This window comes from Triplophysa dalaica, chromosome 10 (assembly GCF_015846415.1).
Source record: "Triplophysa dalaica isolate WHDGS20190420 chromosome 10, ASM1584641v1, whole genome shotgun sequence".
Lineage (NCBI taxonomy): Eukaryota > Metazoa > Chordata > Actinopteri > Cypriniformes > Nemacheilidae > Triplophysa > Triplophysa dalaica.
Genome location: NC_079551.1, coordinates 9,849,850 through 9,869,454, shown reverse-complemented (window position 1 = coordinate 9,869,454; position 19,605 = coordinate 9,849,850). Strand labels below are relative to the sequence as shown.

The window sequence follows — 19,605 nt, the reverse complement described above, 5'->3', positions numbered from 1 at the left end:
GCCAGAAAAGGCGGGGGGAAGCAAATGGAAAATCTTTTTATCATATTCCTAAGAATCCCAAATCCCCGATGAACAATTAAATGGTTAACTGCTGTAAAACATGCTAACCAACACATGTCAGCGCTATTATCTCTTCCCCTCTGTCGTTATGCTGCCATATCCAAAATAAGACACATAAGAGCAGCACTCACATTCACATCGGGCTCCTAACACAACCCCATCGTGACCACCTTCAATGGAAGGTCATTTAGTTTTTTGGGGATGTGTTACCTGCAAGGTCAGTGTGCTGGCTACAAACAAGGACAGCTATAGAGTTGATTACGTTAGCCATCAACACAGTTTGAAGTACCCTTCAAATGACGACAAAGCAGGTTAAAACCTTGCATACGCCAAAGTAGAATATATTCACGTCAATTTTTACCACTTCAGGCTTTTAAAGAGTCTCCAGAGTAGGATGATGTAAAGTGTATGAGGTTGTTGTAGATTTTAGAATCCTGCAGGTCAGGAAAGCTATCCGTTTCTATTTTGATACATGTTAAAAGTGCACCGGGGCATTATAGGGATCTTCTATGTTTAATCCATTAGGTTTTGCTATTTACATGTCCATGTATTTTGATATAAAAGGGCCAGTGAACTCTGTTGCCTTGAAACTCATGCTGTTCTTGATTGCCAGCATGGTGGTTTAAGCAGAAAACTTCACATGACTGTTGGAGCTCTATATGTTCCACTTTAAAATGGAAGATTAAAAACACTTTGTAGGGCAAAGTGTATGGCCAAATGGTTAGAGAGACGGACTCAAAGGTTGCAGGTTTAAGTCCGAGTAATAGCAGGGATTGTAGGTGGGGGTGAGTGACTGGCGCTCTCTTCCACCTTCAATGAGGTACCTAAGACCCTTGAGCAAGGTACTGAACCCCAACTGCTCCCTTCTGGGCAGTGCTGCAAAAAAGGCTCCCAACTGCTCTGGGTGTTTATTTACGGTGTGTGTGTAAATTGGATGTGTGAAATTCAAAGCACAAATTCCAAATAAAGGACGCCATACTCGGGCCACACGTTACACCAAAGCAGGTGGATATTATTTTATGCCCTCAAATATTCTTGCGACATCAACAAATAAACATGGCATCCGAAAGCTGTGGTCAGCTCTAGCCATTGACAGTGGTCATTTGTGACAATTGTTTCACTTTTGATGTCATTTCTTGTCAAAAATGTATATTGTATTCATTGAATATTCACTTGTCATCAAAGCAGCCTCTGTTTAGATTATCTAACCTTTACGCTGACCCAGAATTTGGTCTGCAATCTTTTTTTGTGAAGTTCTTGTGCACAAATGATGCGTTTTAAGTCATCATAGGAAAGTTAGGTTGTCCACAAATTTTTTTTTTCTACCACAACCTCTGAGGAGACTAATTTTGTTCTAATTTATTTTATGAACAAACACCTTTCGACAATAAACAAAAACTTCCATAAAATCTTATGAACAATTACTCTGTAAATTGGTATTGGTTTGAGGGAGTGGCTTGATATGTCAGTATATAATTTCACTTAGGTTTGACACGTTGGCTTGATGTTGTATCTTGGTTAATTTAGAACACAACCTAAAATCAACAAAATATCAACGTCTAATGTAGTTAGAATTTGATGTTGTGTGGGCGATCTTCTCATGACGTTAAGAGTACATTGAATTTTGGTTATTATTCCAACTAACTAAATGTCAGTATTTGACGTCAACTTGACGTTGACTTGAGATGTTGGGTTGACGTTGTACTTTAGTTATTTTTCAACACAACCAACAATCAACAAAATACCAACGTCTAATGATGATAGAACTTGATGTCGGGTGGACGTTCCTATTTTGACGTTAAAAAGATGTTGGATTTTGGTTATTATTCTGAATAACTAAATGTCAGTATTTGACGTCAACTTGACGTTGACCTGAGATGTTGGGTTGACGTTGTAGTTAAGTTATTTTACAACACAACCAACAATCAACAATATACCAACGTCTAATGATGTTAGAACTTGACGTCGGGTGGACGTTCTTATTTTGACGTTAAAAAGAGGTTGGATTTTGGTTATTATTCCAACTTAGTAAATGTCAGTATTTGACGTCAAATTGACGTTGACTTGAGATGTTGGGTTGACGTTGAATTCAAGTTATTTTACAACACAACCAAAAATCAACAAAATACCAACGTCTAATGATGTTAGAACTTGACGTCGGGTGAACGTTATTTTATGACGTTAACAAGACGTTAAATTTTGGTTATTATTCCAACTTACTAAATGTCAGTATTTGACGTCCACTTGACGTTGGCTTGAGAGGTTGGGTTGACGTTGAATTCAAGTTATTTTACAACACAACCAAAAATCAACAAAATACCAACGTCTAATGATGTTAGAACTTGACGTCGGGTGAACGTTATTTTATGACGTAACGAGACGTTGAATTTTGGTCATTATTCCAACTAACTAAATGTCAGTATTTGACGTCCACTTGACGTTGGCTTGAGATGTTGGGTTGACGTTGAATTCAAGTTATTTTACAACACAACCAAAAATCAACAAAATACCAACGTCTAATGATGTTAGAACTTGACGTCGGGTGAACGTTATTTTATGACGTAACAAGACGTTGAATTTTGGTTATTATTCCAACTTACTAAATGTCAGTATTTGACGTCCACTTGACGTTGGCTTGAGATGTTGGGTTGACGTTGAATTCAAGTTATTTTACAACACAACCAAAAATCAACAAAATACCAACGTCTAATGATGTTAGAACTTGACGTCGGATGAACGTTCTTTTATGACGTAACAAGACGTTGAATTTTGGTTATTATTCCAACTTACTAAATGTCAGTATTTGACGTACACTTGACGTTGGCTTGAGAGGTTGGGTTGACGTTGAATTTAAGTTATTTTACAACACAACCAAAAATCAACAAAAACCAACGTCTAATGATGTTAGAACTTGATGTCGGGTGGACGTTCCTATTTTGACGTTAAAAAGATGTTGGATTTTGGTTATTATTCTGAATAACTAAATGTCAGCATTTGACGTCCACTTGACGTTGGCTTGAGATGTTGGGTGGACGTTGAATTTAAGTTATTTTACAACACAACCAACAATCAACAAAATACCAACGTCTAATAATGTTAGAACTTGACGTCGGGTGGACGTTCTTCTATGACGTTAACAAGACGTTGGATTTTGGTTATTATTCCAACTAACTAAATGTCAGAATTTGACGTCAACTTGACGTTGGCTTAAGATGTTGGGTCGACGTTGAATTTAGGTTATTTTACAACACAACCAACAATCAACAAAAACCAACGTCTAATGATGTTAGAACTTGACGTCGGGTGAAAGTTATTTTATGACGTTAACAAGACGTTGAATTTTGGTTATTATTCCAACTAACTAAATGTCAGTATTTGACGTCCACTTGACGTTGGCTTGAGATGTTGGGTGGACGTTGAATTTAAGTTATTTTACAACACAACCAACAATCAACAAAATACCAACGTCTAATAATGTTAGAACTTGACGTCGGGTGGACGTTCTTCTATGACGTTAACAAGACGTTGGATTTTGGTTATTATTCCAACTAACTAAATGTCAGAATTTGACGTCAACTTGACGTTGGCTTAAGATGTTGGGTCGACGTTGGATGTAGGTTATTTAACAAGACAACCAACAATCAACCAAATTTAAACGTCGGCTGACGTCGGTATTGGACGTCAAATTAACATTAGTATTAGACGTTGAACCGACATTAGATTTTGGTCACCTGACGTCGCAACCTAAATGCAACCAAATAATGACGTCTTATGACGTTGTGTGCCAGCTGGGTATACAAAAACAATTTACAAATTCCCAACCTATGTAGGATCCCCTTCAAAATTAAAATGACAAATAAATGTATTATTGGAAAAATGCAGACCACAAAATGATATATCGCTTACTTTAATAGTTTAGAAACTCTTGAGTTCAGATCAGAGGGTTGTGGATGACGATGACCATGTGTGGTGAACACAGACCGACTGAAGGGGAAACAACATTACAAAAACATTGTTTTTTGAGTGATTTATTTATCATCAAGGTCTGACATATGTTAGACAAATCAGCATAAAGTGAGCTCTACATGCTTAACCTCTTCTGGTCTCCGCAGCTGTTCTGTGTACTGAACGGAGCTAGAGCATTGCAGGACAAGCGTTCACCCCACTTCCGGTTTGTACACGTCACACTGTGAAATAGGTCTATTGCCGTTATAATTACTCTAAATATCTTTGTGTCTGTGTGTGTTATGGCTTTGTTTAATAGTAAAGACAAATTTTAAAGATTTATTTTAAGTTGCACATTTTTTGAGTAAATAGTCGATAACATTTGTGGTCAACACAGATAAGTCTGTAACTTAGTCTTGTGTTCACAGTTTTTTTTCTCGATTGCTACATGTAACATGCATTGGTCAATACTGAAGGTCTGAAGAAAAGAAGTCTATGCACGCCAAACTGTAATTGGTTTTTCATTGGTTTCACACAAAACGCATTCAATGATACTGTACACTTAACAAAACTATTTTGTTATTTATACTACATCACCTGCGAAAATTTCTCAAACGCTAACACACTGCTTCCAAAAAACACATTCAAAACAGACTGATGGCAAATTTCATAGTAGGCCTAAAGATATTGAAAACTTTAGCAGAATATGAAATATTCCTTCTGCAAAGTTCAGGAGTCCTGCTGGGTCAATGTGGTCATTGAAAGCATTTTGTTAAAAATCATTTAGGATTTACAGTTTGGCCTGCATAGACTTCTGTTTCACTTTCTGTGTGAATATGTGTGCATGCATGTTAGCATGTGAAAAAAGTAATCAGACAATGCTTTCATTTGCAGGAGACAAAATGCAGTTTTTAATTGAAAGTACATTTCTGAAATTCATAGAAATTCAACCATTAAACACATAGTCGTTGAATTTATCACTCTGTGACATAACAGGGAAAAGATGTTTACAATTATATTTGCTGCAGTCTAACGGAGGGTTTTGGGGAGAAAGAATTATAAAGGAAATATTGAAATCCTTTTATCAATTCTAGTTCTAGTTATCCTCTTGATCCATGGAAGAAATGCTGAAATTTTTGTATAAACATTAAAACGATCCAGATCGTTGCAGTTGTACATGCTATCAAAGTATGTAACACCCACTGCTGTGTCGCCACAAACCAAAGGACCTCCTGAATCCCCCTGTGAAACAACAAAGTTGACACTTTAGCATTCATGGCCTCAGTAAAGCAAATGAATACATGACATAATCTGTGAATCAGGAGTGATTGTTTGACATACTTTACAGGATCCTCCATAGCCATACACACACATCATCTGTGAATGTAGGTACTTCTGGCCCCATTGACGTTGACAGACATCATCACACATAAGCTTCACATTTGTCTCCCGGAGGATTAGACTTATGGGCCCATAAATACTCGTAAATCCCCAGCCTAAAACACTGCAGTTAGTATCCACTATACTTTCTGTTGGTTTCGTTGGTAAGCGGATCTTTTTGATGTACTCATTTAGTTTGACTCTTTCATCCAGCTGTAATCCAACAACACAATCATCTAATTTGTTTTTAGTAGAAATAAGTTTGATGAGAAATAACTGGAAGGATAGTTAAATGTTTATGTGGCAATGTGTATACAGTTTATTACCTCTAAAATCATGAGGTCAGCCTGCTGGTAATAGGACTTCACACAAAAGCGCATAGTATCTCCTTTCTTTGTTAAGTCATGTACACCTGCCAAAACTGTCAAAGCTCCAACGCTGTTAAAGGAAACAAGCTTCAAAATATTGAACCTTTATCTGTTTTATTAAGTCTTTATAAAGGGTTTTGAAAGTGTGGTAATTGGTGTGCGAAAAAAAAATTGTCAATGCAGGATTACCTTTTGCAATGAGCTGCAGTCAAGACAAATTGAGAAGAAATGAGGAATCCACCACAGACATGTCTTCCATCCTTCTGAATAGAAACCATGTAAGGTTTGGAGTGAGGTTGTGCTTCAGTGCCATTCACTATACCCACATTCACACTGGCTGAAAGTGAGAGATACCGGTCAACATATTCATCGATATAAACATTTTAATAGGACATCAATCATGATTTATGAGATATTGAGTTATGCAAATGGAAGTCTAATTTTATAAGGCCAAAGTATGTGTCATTGGTTCATTGTTATAATTTAATTGTAGAATCTCCCTTGTCAAAACGTAATACAAATGAAAAAGGTATAATGTATGTTGTTAAATTAATCTTACCAGAGAAGCTCAAGTGTGGCAGTAGAAATCCCAACAGGACCAGATAGATGATGATCATGATGAAGATGAAAATCTGTGAGATATTTCAGAGTAAAACAGTGTAAAACATCCTTTTTATTCATCTAATATTTTATGAATATACAATACATAACAAGCTTACCCTATTCAGGGTAATTTTAGGTGTTTTTCACTCAGGCTGTGATCTGAATGTCTGGATCGTCTTCCACTCACCGCCTTTCTCAAGAAAACGAATACACAAGAACTTCTTAGACTTATCATCTCTATTTATAGTCAGTTTAAGGGCTCATGCGTATACATCTATGTGTTACTTTCATTTCCGTCAATGCTATTTCACTCTTTACCTTTTCCCTCTTAGTTAAAAAAGCCTATTTTGAAATAGCATGAAGACAAGCTAAAATGGGTCTTTTTTTAATGGTTTAAATACGTTTGTGGCCACAACATTGAATCATATTTATTCCACAGCAGTCACTAAGACAACTCTACAACAATATACCAATGAATCTATTTTGTAAAACAATAATGCTAACATGCATTAAATTGGAAAGTGGCCCATTTATTCATAATTATAAATTACGTTTATTTTATATAAATTAGCCTTAAATAGCCCATGATTCTTGGTACTATCTTGCAGATCTGAAGCAATGATCGTGACCACAACGTGGCTAACCACACAGTATGAGCTCAGCCTGACATAGGAAGCTGACCATTTTTCCACTGAAAAGCATTTGTATTTCCGTTTGTCACACCTGGTGTGAGGAAGGTCTTATCTGAGATCAGCATCAACTGCATGAAATGCTAGAAATTTTATTCAATCTTGTAAGGGGTTGCATTACCATGATGGTAAAGCACATTACTAAAAAAAGTTTAGAATTAATTGTTCACTAAACTCAAAGAGAATTATCCAGTGATTAGTTTTTGTTTGCTATTTATTTAAGTGCATGCTAGTGTTTTCTACTTAATGCTGGAGGACAGAACTTTATGTTGACATTTGCTAATGTTTATCAACCCAGTGTATATATACAAAAACAATTTACAAATTCCCAACCTATGTAGGATCCCCTTCAAAATTAAAATGACAAATAAATGTATTATTGGAAAAATGCAGACCACAAAATGATATATCGCTTACTTTAATAGTTTAGAAACTCTTGAGTTCAGATCAGAGGGTTGTGTGTCATGGCAGACAAGGAAACACGAGGGCGTGGCAAATGACAAAGACACCGAGTGCGTGCTAACCGCTAGAAAAGGATAGCACGTGCTCGACAAAACAAACAAACACCTCCCAAGTCAGAACATACAAAGACAAGAACGGGATCATGACAGTACCCCCCCCCCCACCAGCGCCCCTAGGCGCTTAGGGAGGGGGCTCACCTCGTCTCCGGTGAAAGTCCATGACCAAAGACCGATCCAGCACGTCACGAGAAGGAACCCAAGACCTCTCTTCTGCGCCATAGCCCTCCCAGTCCACTAGGTATTGGAATCCCCTGCCGTGGCGACGGACGTCAAGAAGCTTCCTGACAGTGTAAGCTGGAGCTCCGTCCACGAGCCGCGGGGGAGGGGGGGTGGGTCGAGAACTGGCGGGGTTGAGAGGGGATGTGACCACTGGTTTAACCCTAGACACGTGGAACACAGGATGAATACGACCAAGAGGAGGTGGGAGCTTGAGCCGTACGGCCACCGGATTAACCACCTTGGCGATACGGAACGGCCCAATGAACCAGCTTGCGAGAAGGAACCCGGAGAGGAAGGTCCTTGGTGGAAAGCCATACCCGTTGACCGCACACATAGGTTGGAGGAGAGGACCGGTGACGGTCAGCCGCGGCCTTGGTCCTCAGGGAGATTCGGGCCAAAACCTTTCTGGCTTTCGTCCAGGTGCGGCGGCATCGTTGGACGAAAGCCAGAGCCGAGGGGACCGCCGCATCGAGTTCCTGGGTGGGAAACAAAGGGGGTTGGTAACCAAGAGAGCACTCAAATGGTGACATACCTGAGGAGGAGATGGGGAGGGAGTTGTGGGCATACTCCACCCAAGAGAGCTGTTGGCTCCAGGAGTTAGGGCTGTTGGATGTCAGACAGCGGAGTCTCCGTCCGAGATCCTGGTTGGCTCGTTCGCACTGCCCATTGGTCTGAGGGTGAAAGCCTGAAGACAAACTCGCTGAGGCCCCGATTTGTCTACAGAACTCCTTCCAAAAGCGAGACGTGTACTGAGGACCCCTATCGGAAACGACGTCAACCGGAAAACCATGAATGCGGAAGACGTGATCCACCATCAGTTGAGACATCTCTCGGGAGGAAGGGAGTTTGGGAAGGGGGATGAAATGAGCCGCCTTGGAGAATCGGTCAACCACCGTGAGGATAACTGTGTTTCCTCTGGAGGGAGGAAGGCCCGTAACAAAGTCCAGAGCGATGTGAGACCAAGGGCGGGAGGGAATGGGGAGGGGACGAAGAAGACCAGCAGGTGGGCGGCAGGACGTCTTATTCTGAGCGCACACCGGGCAAGCCAACACGAACTGTCTGACATCGGTGGATATTGAAGGCCACCAAAACCGCTGGCGCACTGATGCCACGGTTCCCTGTACTCCTGGATGGCCGACCAACCTGAACGAATGACACCACTGGAGGACTTCAGAACGTGTCAAGGCCGGAACGAACAGTTTATCCGCTGGACACTCTTCTGGCACTTGTACCCCACGACCGGCCTCCGTCACTCGTCTCTCGATGTCCCAGGTGAGGGAGCCTATCACCACTCTTCTGGGGAGAATGACATCAGTAGACGGCTCCCTCCCAGGGGGCTCAAAGAGACGAGAGAGTGCATCCGGCTTGACGTTCTTGGAACCAGGCCGGTACGATAGGGTAAAGTTGAATCTGCCGAAGAAGAGTGCCCAACGGGCCTGACGCGAATTCAACCTCTTGGCTGAATGGACATACTCTAAGTTTTTATGGTCCGTCCAGACCAAGAAAGGCTGTGACGACCCTTCCAACCAGTGGCGCCACTCACCCAAAGCAAGACGAACCGCCAGCAGCTCTCTGTTGCCGATATCGTAGTTTCGTTCAGCAGGGCTGAGGCGGTGTGAGTAGAATGCACAAGGGTGCACCTTCTCGTCATGACTGGTACGCTGGGACAAAACTGCGCCTACCCCGACGTCAGAAGCATCAACCTCGACAATAAATTGCCGCTCGGGATCTGGAAAACAGAGCACAGGTGCAGAGACAAATCTGGACTTAAGTTTTTCAAAGGCTACCTGTGCATTAGAATTCCAAGAGAACGGGACCTTGGTGGAGGTTAATGCTGTGAGCGGAGTGGCCACCTGGCCGAATCCCCGGATGAATCGCCTGTAAAAATTGGCGAACCCCAGGAACCGCTGTAAGGCCTTACGAGAGTCAGGGGTGGGCCATTCGGCAACAGCTTTGATCTTGGATATGTCAGGCCCAACGCCTCGGGGAGAAATTACGTGGCCAAGGAACGAAACCGTATCGGAATGGAAGTCGCACTTCTCCGCCTTGACGAACAGCTTATTTTCAAGAAGACGCTGGAGGACCTCTCTAACGTGTCGGTTATGTTCCTGGAGAGAGGGGGAGAAGATAAGGATGTCATCCAGGTATACAAAGACAAAACGATTAATCATGTCTCCCAACACATCATTAATGAGGCTCTGGAAGACAGCTGGAGCATTGGTCAAGCCAAACGGGAGTACCAAATACTCGTAATGTCCAGAAGGTGTGTTAAATGCTGTCTTCCACTCATCCCCCTCGCGAATACGAACAAGGTGATAGGCGTTGCGTAGGTCTAGTTTAGTAAAGACCCTGGCTCCCTGTAAAAGTTCGAAGGCGGACGACATTAACGGTAAGGGGTATTTATTCTTTACCGTGATTTCGTTCAAACCTCGATAATCAATACAGGGGCGCAGGGAGCCGTCCTTCTTCTCCACGAAGAAGAAACCCGCACCGGCCGGCGAGGAGGAGTGACGAATGAGCCCAGCGTTCAATGATTCACGGATATACTTGTCCATAGCCTCTCTTTCTGGACTGGAAAGGGAATAAAGGCGACCCTTGGGCGGAGAAGTGCCTGGGAGGAGATCTATGGCGCAGTCGTAAGGCCGGTGAGGAGGAAGAGAGGTAGCTCGTGACTTGCTGAAAACGGATCCCAAGTCGTGATACTCCTCCGGGACCCCGGCCAAATCAGCAGTATCCACCTGAAACTCGGGAGAAACAAAAACAGGAGAGGGAGCAGGACCAAGACAAGACACATGACAAAAAGAGCTCCACGCAAGAATAGAATTGTTAACCCAATCAATGTGAGGACTATGCTGTGACAACCAAGGATGCCCTAATATGAGTGGGTTATTGGGGGAATCGAGGATGTACAGCTTAATTCTCTCACAATGATTCCCAGAAAGAAAAAGGCTTACGTGAGGGGTAACGTGAGTGATTGTGGTGAACGGTCTTCCCGCTAGCGTCCAGACAGAGATGGGTTGATTGAGGGGAGAGATGGGGATCCTCCATCTTCGTGCAGTGGAGGCATCAAGAAAATTTCCTTCAGCTCCCGAGTCGATCAGAGCAAGGCCGGAGTGCTGGGTTTGTCCGAAAGAGAGTCGAAAAGACAGTTGTGTGCGGGAAGTAGGAGAGGATCTGGAGATGGCGCCCACCCGGACTCTCCGCTCTACGGATGGGCGTTGGCTTTTAATGGACAAGTCGCCACCGCGTGGTCTGCTCCACCGCAATAGAAACACAGGCCCTGAAGAACCCGCTCTTGTTTCTGGCTCGGGGTGAGACGTGAACGACCGAGCTGCATTGGCTCTGCAGGGGGGTTGTGGGAGGAACTGGAAGAGGTAATGTCCCGGCCGGTATCTCGGTTGGTGTCCCTGTTGTTATCCCGGTGTCGCCAGGAGGGAGGTGGAGAACGGCGGCGGCGGCGTGCGTTGACACGGCTCTCAATACGCAGGCAGACATTAATAAGATCCTCCAGGTCTCGGGGAGGTTCCAGCGCGGCTATCTCATCCGCGATGTTCGGACTTAGTCCATCCAGGAAACGAGATCGAAGGGCCCCTGTATTCCAATTGCAGGCAGCTGCTAAAGTCTTGAAGCGAATAGAGTAGTCCGTGATAGTACCCCTGCCTTGTGAAACACGGGAGAGCTGAGCGGCGGCCTCATCGCCCTGAGCTGACCTATCGAATAGGCTGGCCATCTCCTCCCGGAAGCAACGAAACGAACGACAACAGGGGTCCTGGGCCTCCCAGACTGCGACTCCCCACTCACGAGCTCGTCCAGTCAACAATGTCAAGATAAACGCCACTCTAGTCTCCTCGGTAGAGTATCGGCGCGGTTGAAGAGCAAAGACTAAGGCGCACTGAGATAGGAACGCCCTGCAGGCGTTGGGATCCCCATCATAGAGGGGGGGGCTGTTGGCGTGAGGTTCCGGTTCGCCATGATTCCCGCGAGGGAGAGAGGATGAATGTTCTCCTGAGTGGGTAGCTCCACTTAGGTGCTCGTTGACCTGAAGTCTGAAGGAAGCCAATTGACCGCAAAGAACTTCTATTTCCTGTGAACAGGCGGCGAGGCGGGTCGTTTGTTGTCCAAGCATGATGCCCTATTGTTGGAGGGCGGACCTGAGATGATCCAGTCCCGCTGAGTCGTGTTGTTGGTCTGACCGTTCTGTCATGGCAGACAAGGAAAGACTCAAATGCGGGGCAAAACAAGGCTTTTATTCAGGCAAGTAAATCCACCACAGTCTGGCACAAAGCACACCACAGACGACCCCCTGCGGGCCACGGGGAAGAATCTAAAGAGATTAACGTCCGAGAAGGTAGCTCGACGCTGAGTCCGCCAGGCGGGAGAATCCGTGGAGATCTGGGTCCGGGGAGGAAACTCGACCCGGAACTCACAGGGCGAGAGAATCCGCAGAGCCCGGTAAATGGTGGAATCCAGGAGCAGTGGTGGAGTCTAGTGAGGAGGGGAATCGCAGTCCGGAACGCCAACGGGATCTGTGTAGATGTAACGGGAGATATTGCAAGGCAGGGTAGCAGGAAAACACACAGAGAAGTAGGAGTAGCGATCCAGAACGCTTATGCTAGGATGGTAGCAAGGCTAAGGCTGAGGCTAAGGCTAAGGTGAAGGCAAAGGCTTTGACAAAGACTAAGGCTAATGCTAATGCTAATGACGTCTAGAACACGCTAGAGCGTCGGCAGTCTGAACTGGCAAAAACACGCAACGGTCAGACAAGGAACAAGGGAAAACAGAGGGTATTTAAGGGAAATACTAAGGAGAGGTAATAGAATACAGGTGCAAGTGATAATAATAAACAAGTCACCGGTGTGGGGAAAGCCCTGACGGGGGAAACACGAGGGCGTGGCAAATGACAAAGACACCGAGTGCGTGCTAACCGCTAGAAAAGGATAACACGTGCTCGACAAAACAAACAAACACCTCCAAAGTCAGAACATACAAAGACAAGAACGGGATCATGACAGTTGTGGATGACGATGACCATGTGTGGTGAACACAGACCGACTGAAGGGGAACAAACATTACAAAAACATTGTTTTTTGAGTGATTTATTTATAATCAAGGTCTGACATATGTTAGACAAATCAGCATAAAGTGAGCGCTACATGCTTAACCTCTTCTGGTCTCCGCAGCTGTTCTGTGTACTGAACGGAGCTAGAGCATTGCAGGACAAGCGTTCACCCCACTTCCGGTTTGTACACGTCACACTGTGAAATAGGTCTATTGTCGTTATAATTACTCTAAATATCTTTGTGTCTGCGTGTGTTATGACTTTGTTTAATAGTAAAGACAACTTGTATAGATTTATTTTAAGTTGCACATTTTTTGAGTAAATAGTCTTTAACATTTGTGGTTAACATAGATAAGTCTGTAACTTAGACTTGTGTTCACAGTATTTTTCCTCGGTTGCTACATGTAACATGCATTGGTCAATACTGAAGGTGTGAAGAAAAGAAGTCTATGCACTCCAAACTGTTATTGGTTTTTCATAGGTTTCACACAAAACGCATTCAATGATACTGTACACTTAACAAAACTATTTTGTCATTCATTCTCCATCACCTGCGAAACAATTAATCATTTCAGCACATTTTTCAAATGCTAACACGCTGCTTCCAAAAAACACATTCAAAACAGCCTGATGGCAAATTTGATCGTAGGCCTAAAGATTTTGAAAACTTTAGCACAAAATGAAATATTCCTTCTGCAAAGTTCAGGAGTCCTGTTGGGTCAATGTGTCATTGAAAGCATTTTGTTAAAAATCATTTAGGATTTACAGTTTGGCCTGCATAGACTTCTGTTTCACTTTCTTTGTGTATAGTTGTGCATGAATGTTTGAACGTGAAAAAAAGTAAGAAGACAAAACATTCATTTTCAGTCGACAAAAGGCATTTTTTAATAGAAAGTACATTTCTGAAGAAATTCATATAAATTCAACCACTAAACACGTCCAACTCTGTGACATAACAGGGAAAAAAGTTTACAGTTTTATTCGCTGCAGTCTAACGGATGTGTAGGGGAGAAAGAATTATAAAAAAAAATGAAATCCTTTTTCAACTCAGTCAGATCTTCTAGTTATCTTCTTGATCCATGGAAGAAATGCTGAAATTTTTGTATAAACATTAAAACGATCCGGATCGTTGCAGTTGTACATGCTACCAAAGTACGTAACACCAACTGCTGTGTCGCCACAAACCAAAGGACCTCCTGAATCCCCCTGTAAAACAACACAGTAGACACTTTAGCATTCATGGCCTCAGTAAAGCAAATGAATACATGACATAATCTGTGAATCAGGAGTGATTGTTTGACATACTTTACAGGATCCTCCATAGCCATACACACACATCATCTGTGAATTTAGGTACTTCTGGCCCCATTGACGTTCACAGATATCATCACTCATAAGCTTCACATTTGCCACCTGGAGGATTAGACTTATGGGCCCATAAATACTCTTAAGTCCCCAGCCTAAAACACTGCAGTTAGTATCCACTATACTTTCTGTTGGTTTCGTTGGTAAGCGGATCTTTTTGATGTACTCATTTAGTTTGACTCTTTCATCCAGCTGTAATCCAACAACACAATCATCTAATTTGTTTTTAGTAGAAATAAGTATGATGAGAATAACTGGAAGGATAGTTAAATGTTTATGTGGCAATGTGTATACAGGTTATTACCTCTAAAATCATGAGGTCAGCCTGCTGGTAATAGGACTTCACACAAAAGCGCATAGTATCTCCTTTCTTTGTTAAGTCATGTACACCTGCCAAAACTGTCAAAGCTCCATCGCTGTTAAAGGAAACAAGCTTCAAAATATTGAACTATTATCTGTTTTATTAAGTCTTTATAAAGGGTTTTGAAAGTGTGCTAACTGGTGTGAGAAAATCAAAATTTTATTTGAGCCAGAATTGTCAATGCAGGATTACCTTTTGCAATGAGCTGCAGTCAAGACAAATTGAGAAGAAATGAGGAATCCACCACAGACATGTCTTCCATCCTTCTGAATAGAAACCATGTAAGGTCTGGAGTGAGGTCGTGCTTCAGTGCCATTCACTATACCCACCTTCACACTGGCTGAAAGTGAGAGATACCGGTCAACATATTCATCGATATAAACATTTTAATAGGACATCAATCATGATTTATGAGATATTGAGTTATGCAAATGGAAGTCTAATTTTATAAGACCAAAGTATGTGTCATTGGTTCATTGTTATAATTTAATTGTAGACTCTCCCTTGCCAAAACGTAATACAAATGAATAAGGTATAATGTATGTTGTTAAATTAATCTTACCAGAGAAGCTCAAGTGTGGAAGTAGAAATCCCAACAGGACCAGATAGATGATGATCATGATGAAGATGAAAATCTGTGAGATATTTCAGAGTAAAACAGTGTAAAACATCCTTTTTATTCATCTAATATTTTATGAATATACAATACATAACAAGCTTACCCTATTCAGGCGCTATAACTCTGTGTTCAAGATGTAATGTTTGGTATTTTTCACTCAGGCTGTGATCTGAATGTCTGGATCGTCTTCCACTCACCGCCTTTCTCAAGAAAACGAAGACACAATAACTTCTTAGACTTATCATCTCTATTTATAGTCAGTTTAAGGGCTCATGCGTATACATCTATGTGTTACTTTCATTTCCGTCAATGCTATTTCACTCTTTACCTTTTCCCTCTTAGTTAAAAAAGCCTATTTTGAAATAGCATGAAGAAAAGCTAAAATGGGTCTTTTTTTAATGGTTTTAATGGCCACAACATTGAGTCATATTTATTCCACAGCAGTCACTAAGACAACTCTACAACAATATACCAATGAATCTATTTTGTAAAACAATAATAACGCTAACATGCATTAAATTGGAAAGTGGCCCATTTATTCATAATTATAAATTACGTTTATTTTATATAAATTAGCCTTAAATAGCCCATGATTCTTGGTACTATCTCGCAGATCTAAAGCAATGATCGTGACCACAAGGTGACTAACCACACAGTATGAGCTCAGCCACACATAGGAAGCTGACCATTTTTCAACTGAAAAGCATTTGTCTTTCCGTTTGTCACACCTGGTGTGAGGAAGGTCTTATCTGAGATCAGCATCAACTGCATAAAAAGGTTAAAAAAAATTATTCAATCTTGTAAGGGTTGCATAACCATGATGGTAAAGTCCATTACAAAAAAAATTACTCTAAATATCTTTGTGTCTGTGTGTGTTATGGCTTTGTTTAATAGTAAAGACAAATTTTATAGATTTATTTTAAGTTGCACATTTTTTGAGTAAATAGTCTTTAACATTTGTGGTTAACACACTGTGGTTAACTTTGATTTTTTTTCTAAGTTTTTTTACAATCAACATTAGGGTCCCAATGTTGTGTTTCAGCTTTTAGAAGAGAAAATGATTAGAAATAATTAAATGTATTGAATGCAGTTTATTACCTCCAAAACCATGACATCAGCCTTATTACCAGTTGTGCGGTCTGAATGCACTTAATAGGACTTCACATAAATGCGGATAGTTCTCCCTTTCTTTGTGAAATCATGGATACCTGCCCAAACTGTCAGAGCTTCATCTCTGTTAAAAAAAACAAGGCCTATAATCAAAATATTTACCTGTATTTAATAAGTTATACAAATTGCTTTGGAGGTCAGTACAGTACTACCCCAAATTGTTTTATAATTGTAATATGGTTGTTACTCATCATTGCAGGCTTACGTATGGCAATGTGTAGCAGTCATGACAAACTGATCAGTGATAAGGAATCCACCACAGGTATGTTTTCTATTATCCTGAACAGAAACCATGTAAGGTCTAGAGTGAGGTCGTCCTTCAGTGCCATTCAGACTGACTAAGAGAGCGAGATAGAGAGAGAGAGAGAGAGAGAGATCGCTTAAAGCACTAAAATATCTTATGATGCTTCAAACATTGAGTATTAAAATATATTTATGTACATTTTCTATGTCAGCTATGAAGCATATATTTATAGAATTGTATAGATTTCTCCCAACTAAAACATTTTAAATGAGCCTTACCAGAGAAGCTCGGATGTGGCAGCAGAGACCCCAACAGGAGCAGAGAGATGATGATGAGAAGATGAAGATGAGAATCTGTGAGATCTGACTGAGAAATCTGTGTCATATAAGTGTGGATGGAGAATGTGAGTTACAACAACAGTACCTGATTTTATGAAGTTGTTTCTAATATGTTCTTAAAAACAAGGTTACATTTTCATTTCAACATATCATCTAGCAGGGGGCACGATTTCAATATATTCTTCGTAACAATTCACACTTTTGCCAGAAGAGGGCTCTAAACTCTCACAAATCTTCAGATTAAATGAAATAGACTGGGCACATACAGTCGTCATGACCAAATTACTGAAAGAGTCTATCATCAAATTTTTTTTCACCCTCATGTCATTCAAAACCGGTATGACTCTTTATTCTGTGGAACACCAAAGAAGATATTTGAAGGAATGTCTCAATGGTTTTGTCCATACAACAGAAGTCTATGGTCCCACATTGTTTGCTTACCAACATCCTTACAATGTCTTTGGTGTTCTACAAATACATTTTGTTTTTGAGTTAACTATTCCTTTAAGCATGTGCTTGGCTTTAACGGAAAAGGTCACATCATCCAAAAATATTAATCTTTGTGATGATTCACTTGCTGTTCAAAAGTTTTATTCTTGGATGAACTAACCTTATAAAGGACGTATTTCCCTATTTCAGCTTAATGACACCAAGTCAGTAAACTGGGTTGTTGGACATGAAAGTTGACCCTTTTTCTTGAAGTTCATTTAACAACATTCGCAGAATGTTGCTACCTTTTTAATTTAAGCAAATAAACATGGTTTAATTAATAAACTAGACTGATCTGAACTAAATTTGATCAATCAAAAATAAATCTATGGCAATGATACTCCATTCTGGTACCTGCTCAAGAGTAATAGTCAATAGAGTTAGAGACCAGTCCTCTTATCTGTTTTTTTTTTGCAAAGACTCTGACCAGTATACAATAAGAAAACACGCTTACCCTGTTCAGTCAGTTCAATGTGTAATGTCAGTTGTTTTCTTGATCTGAAGCTGTGGACCTCTACCCATTGCTGGTCTTCTAGAAGACACTACTGGGACTTATCTCCCCTTTTATTTTTAGTATAGGTGATATGATTTTGTGTACATATCTGTGTGTTATACTTTTATTTCCTTCTTACATTTTCGTAACAAAGCGCATTTTAAAATACAATCCAATTTCCGGATCCAGAACAGTAACATTGGTCCTTTTTATCTACCTAATTATAAATAGCAGCTGAATGTGAATGAAAACAGACTTTATAGTTTACAAAGAGCACAAGATACAATAAATACAGGATGTGGGTCGGTTCATGACTTCCAGGGGCAGCACTAAGGGTGGGTAGGTTTGCCCAGTATGAATCATTTAATCACTTTTATTTTATTCATTTAGTTTTTCTCATCATAATATTTCCAATAGCACTTTAAAATAAGTTTGTATTTGTCAACATTAGTCACAGTTATTCATTGGCTAACATGAAATGACAGTGAATGATACTACAACAGCAAATTTTAATATTAGTACATGTTGATTTCATTATTTACTAAAATGTTTTTTTTAATCTGTTAACATTGTGTATTAACTAATGAACTTATGTGAATAACTGCATTGACATCAACTAAACTTAACAAAAATGAAAAATTTATTATCTAATAAGTTTGCTAATACTAACAACTAGGATCTTATTGTAAAGTGTGATTGTTTTTTTTTTACTTCCTGTAATGTACGTCTGTAAGATACTACATTTCTCCTGACAAAAATGAACAGGTTCAGATGAAACCACCGTCTGATACTGACTACAGAATCAAAACAATGACAGACAAGGACAATTAAATGTTGAACTTAATTGTTAAAGAGTACATATTATGAGATCATGTAAAGTAAGTTTCATGCAGCGTGTAATGTTGCCGTGTGTGAATGTAAGCAGTCTGCCAAGTTGTAAAGCCGAAGGTGAATGAATAACAACCGTATTGGCTAAGAAAAAAGCGAGTCGATTCTGAATCATGCAAAGAGTCGTGACCTTGTCCGATTCAAGAAACCCCACGGATTTCCACACTACATGTAGTACCTGCCTTTAGCTAGGACTGCCCGTGGATATGTGTGACCCTGGATCACAAAACCAATCTTAAGTAGCACGGGAACATTTTTAGCAAAAGACAAAAATACATTGTATGGGTCAAAATGATCGATTTTTCTTTTAAGCCAAAAATCATTAGGATATTAAGTAAAGATCATGTTCCATTGAGATATTTGGTAAATTTCCTATACCTTAAATATATGAAAAATATATAACAACTTCAAAGGCACTTTTCTCAATATTTAGATTTTTTTGCACGCTCAACCCTGAGCTTTAAACAGTTGTATCTCAGCCAGTTATCGCCGTATTCTAACAACTCATGCATTAATAGAAAGCTTATTTATTCAGCTTTCAGATTATGTAAACATCTCAATTTCAAAAAATTGACCCATAAGACTGGTTTTGTTGTCCAGGGTCACATATAGTCCTTCACTCTTATCCCCCAAACACTGTAGCTCCTGAGCCTCATTCGCGATAGAACAATCAAAGCAGACTAGGCCATCTGACCAATAAGACGGATGATTCGCCAAACGAATCTTTTGAGAGTCATTCAAGAAGAAGGGTAAGAAAACCTGCCTATTATGACAAAATAGAAGTGTTTTTACAC

The 19,605-nt window shown here is 40.6% G+C and overlaps 2 protein-coding genes across 3 annotated transcripts; both read right to left on the bottom strand.

The window, feature by feature from the left end:
• Window positions 1-4,908: 4,908 nt before the first annotated feature.
• On the bottom strand, window positions 4,909-6,551 carry LOC130430330 (granzyme M-like). Its single transcript, XM_056759387.1, has 6 exons — window positions 6,473-6,551; window positions 6,313-6,385; window positions 5,943-6,090; window positions 5,712-5,823; window positions 5,347-5,598; window positions 4,909-5,247 (listed from the first exon to the last, which is right to left on the bottom strand). Exons 2-6 carry the CDS (start codon window positions 6,368-6,370, stop codon window positions 5,062-5,064), a joined length of 756 nt encoding a protein of 251 aa, XP_056615365.1. The 5' UTR covers window positions 6,371-6,385; window positions 6,473-6,551; the 3' UTR covers window positions 4,909-5,061.
• Window positions 6,552-13,700: 7,149 nt separating this feature from the next.
• LOC130429651 (granzyme M-like) lies at window positions 13,701-16,423 on the bottom strand. Of its 2 annotated transcripts, none has more exons than XM_056758327.1 (7): window positions 16,288-16,423; window positions 15,293-15,389; window positions 15,133-15,205; window positions 14,763-14,910; window positions 14,514-14,625; window positions 14,150-14,401; window positions 13,701-14,050 (listed from the first exon to the last, which is right to left on the bottom strand). In XM_056758327.1, exons 3-7 carry the CDS (start codon window positions 15,188-15,190, stop codon window positions 13,892-13,894), a joined length of 729 nt encoding a protein of 242 aa, XP_056614305.1. In that variant the 5' UTR covers window positions 15,191-15,205; window positions 15,293-15,389; window positions 16,288-16,423; the 3' UTR covers window positions 13,701-13,891. The 2 variants fall into 2 exon arrangements, with proteins under 2 accessions (XP_056614305.1, XP_056614306.1); XM_056758328.1 differs by having other exon boundaries at window positions 15,293-15,393; window positions 16,288-16,372.
• Between the last annotated feature and the right edge of the window lie 3,182 nt (window positions 16,424-19,605).

Bases quoted from the DNA above. Each gene is read 5' to 3' on its own strand.
- LOC130429651 (XM_056758327.1), bottom strand. From the start codon at position 15,190: ATGATCATCATCTATCTGGTCCTGTTGGGATTTCTACTTCCACACTTG. The intron at 14,626-14,762 runs GTAATCCTGCAT...TTCCTTTAACAG, and splicing joins ACTGCAGCTCATTGCAAAAG to CGATGGAGCTTTGACAGTTT. The intron at 14,051-14,149 runs GTATGTCAAACA...GTTGTTTTACAG, and splicing joins GCTATGGAGGATCCTGTAAA to GGGGATTCAGGAGGTCCTTT.
- LOC130430330 (XM_056759387.1), bottom strand. From the start codon at position 6,370: ATGATCATCATCTATCTGGTCCTGTTGGGATTTCTACTGCCACACTTG. The intron at 5,599-5,711 runs GTAATAAACTGT...GTTGGATTACAG, and splicing joins CTGACCTCATGATTTTAGAG to CTGGATGAAAGAGTCAAACT. The intron at 5,248-5,346 runs GTATGTCAAACA...GTTGTTTCACAG, and splicing joins GCTATGGAGGATCCTGTAAA to GGGGATTCAGGAGGTCCTTT.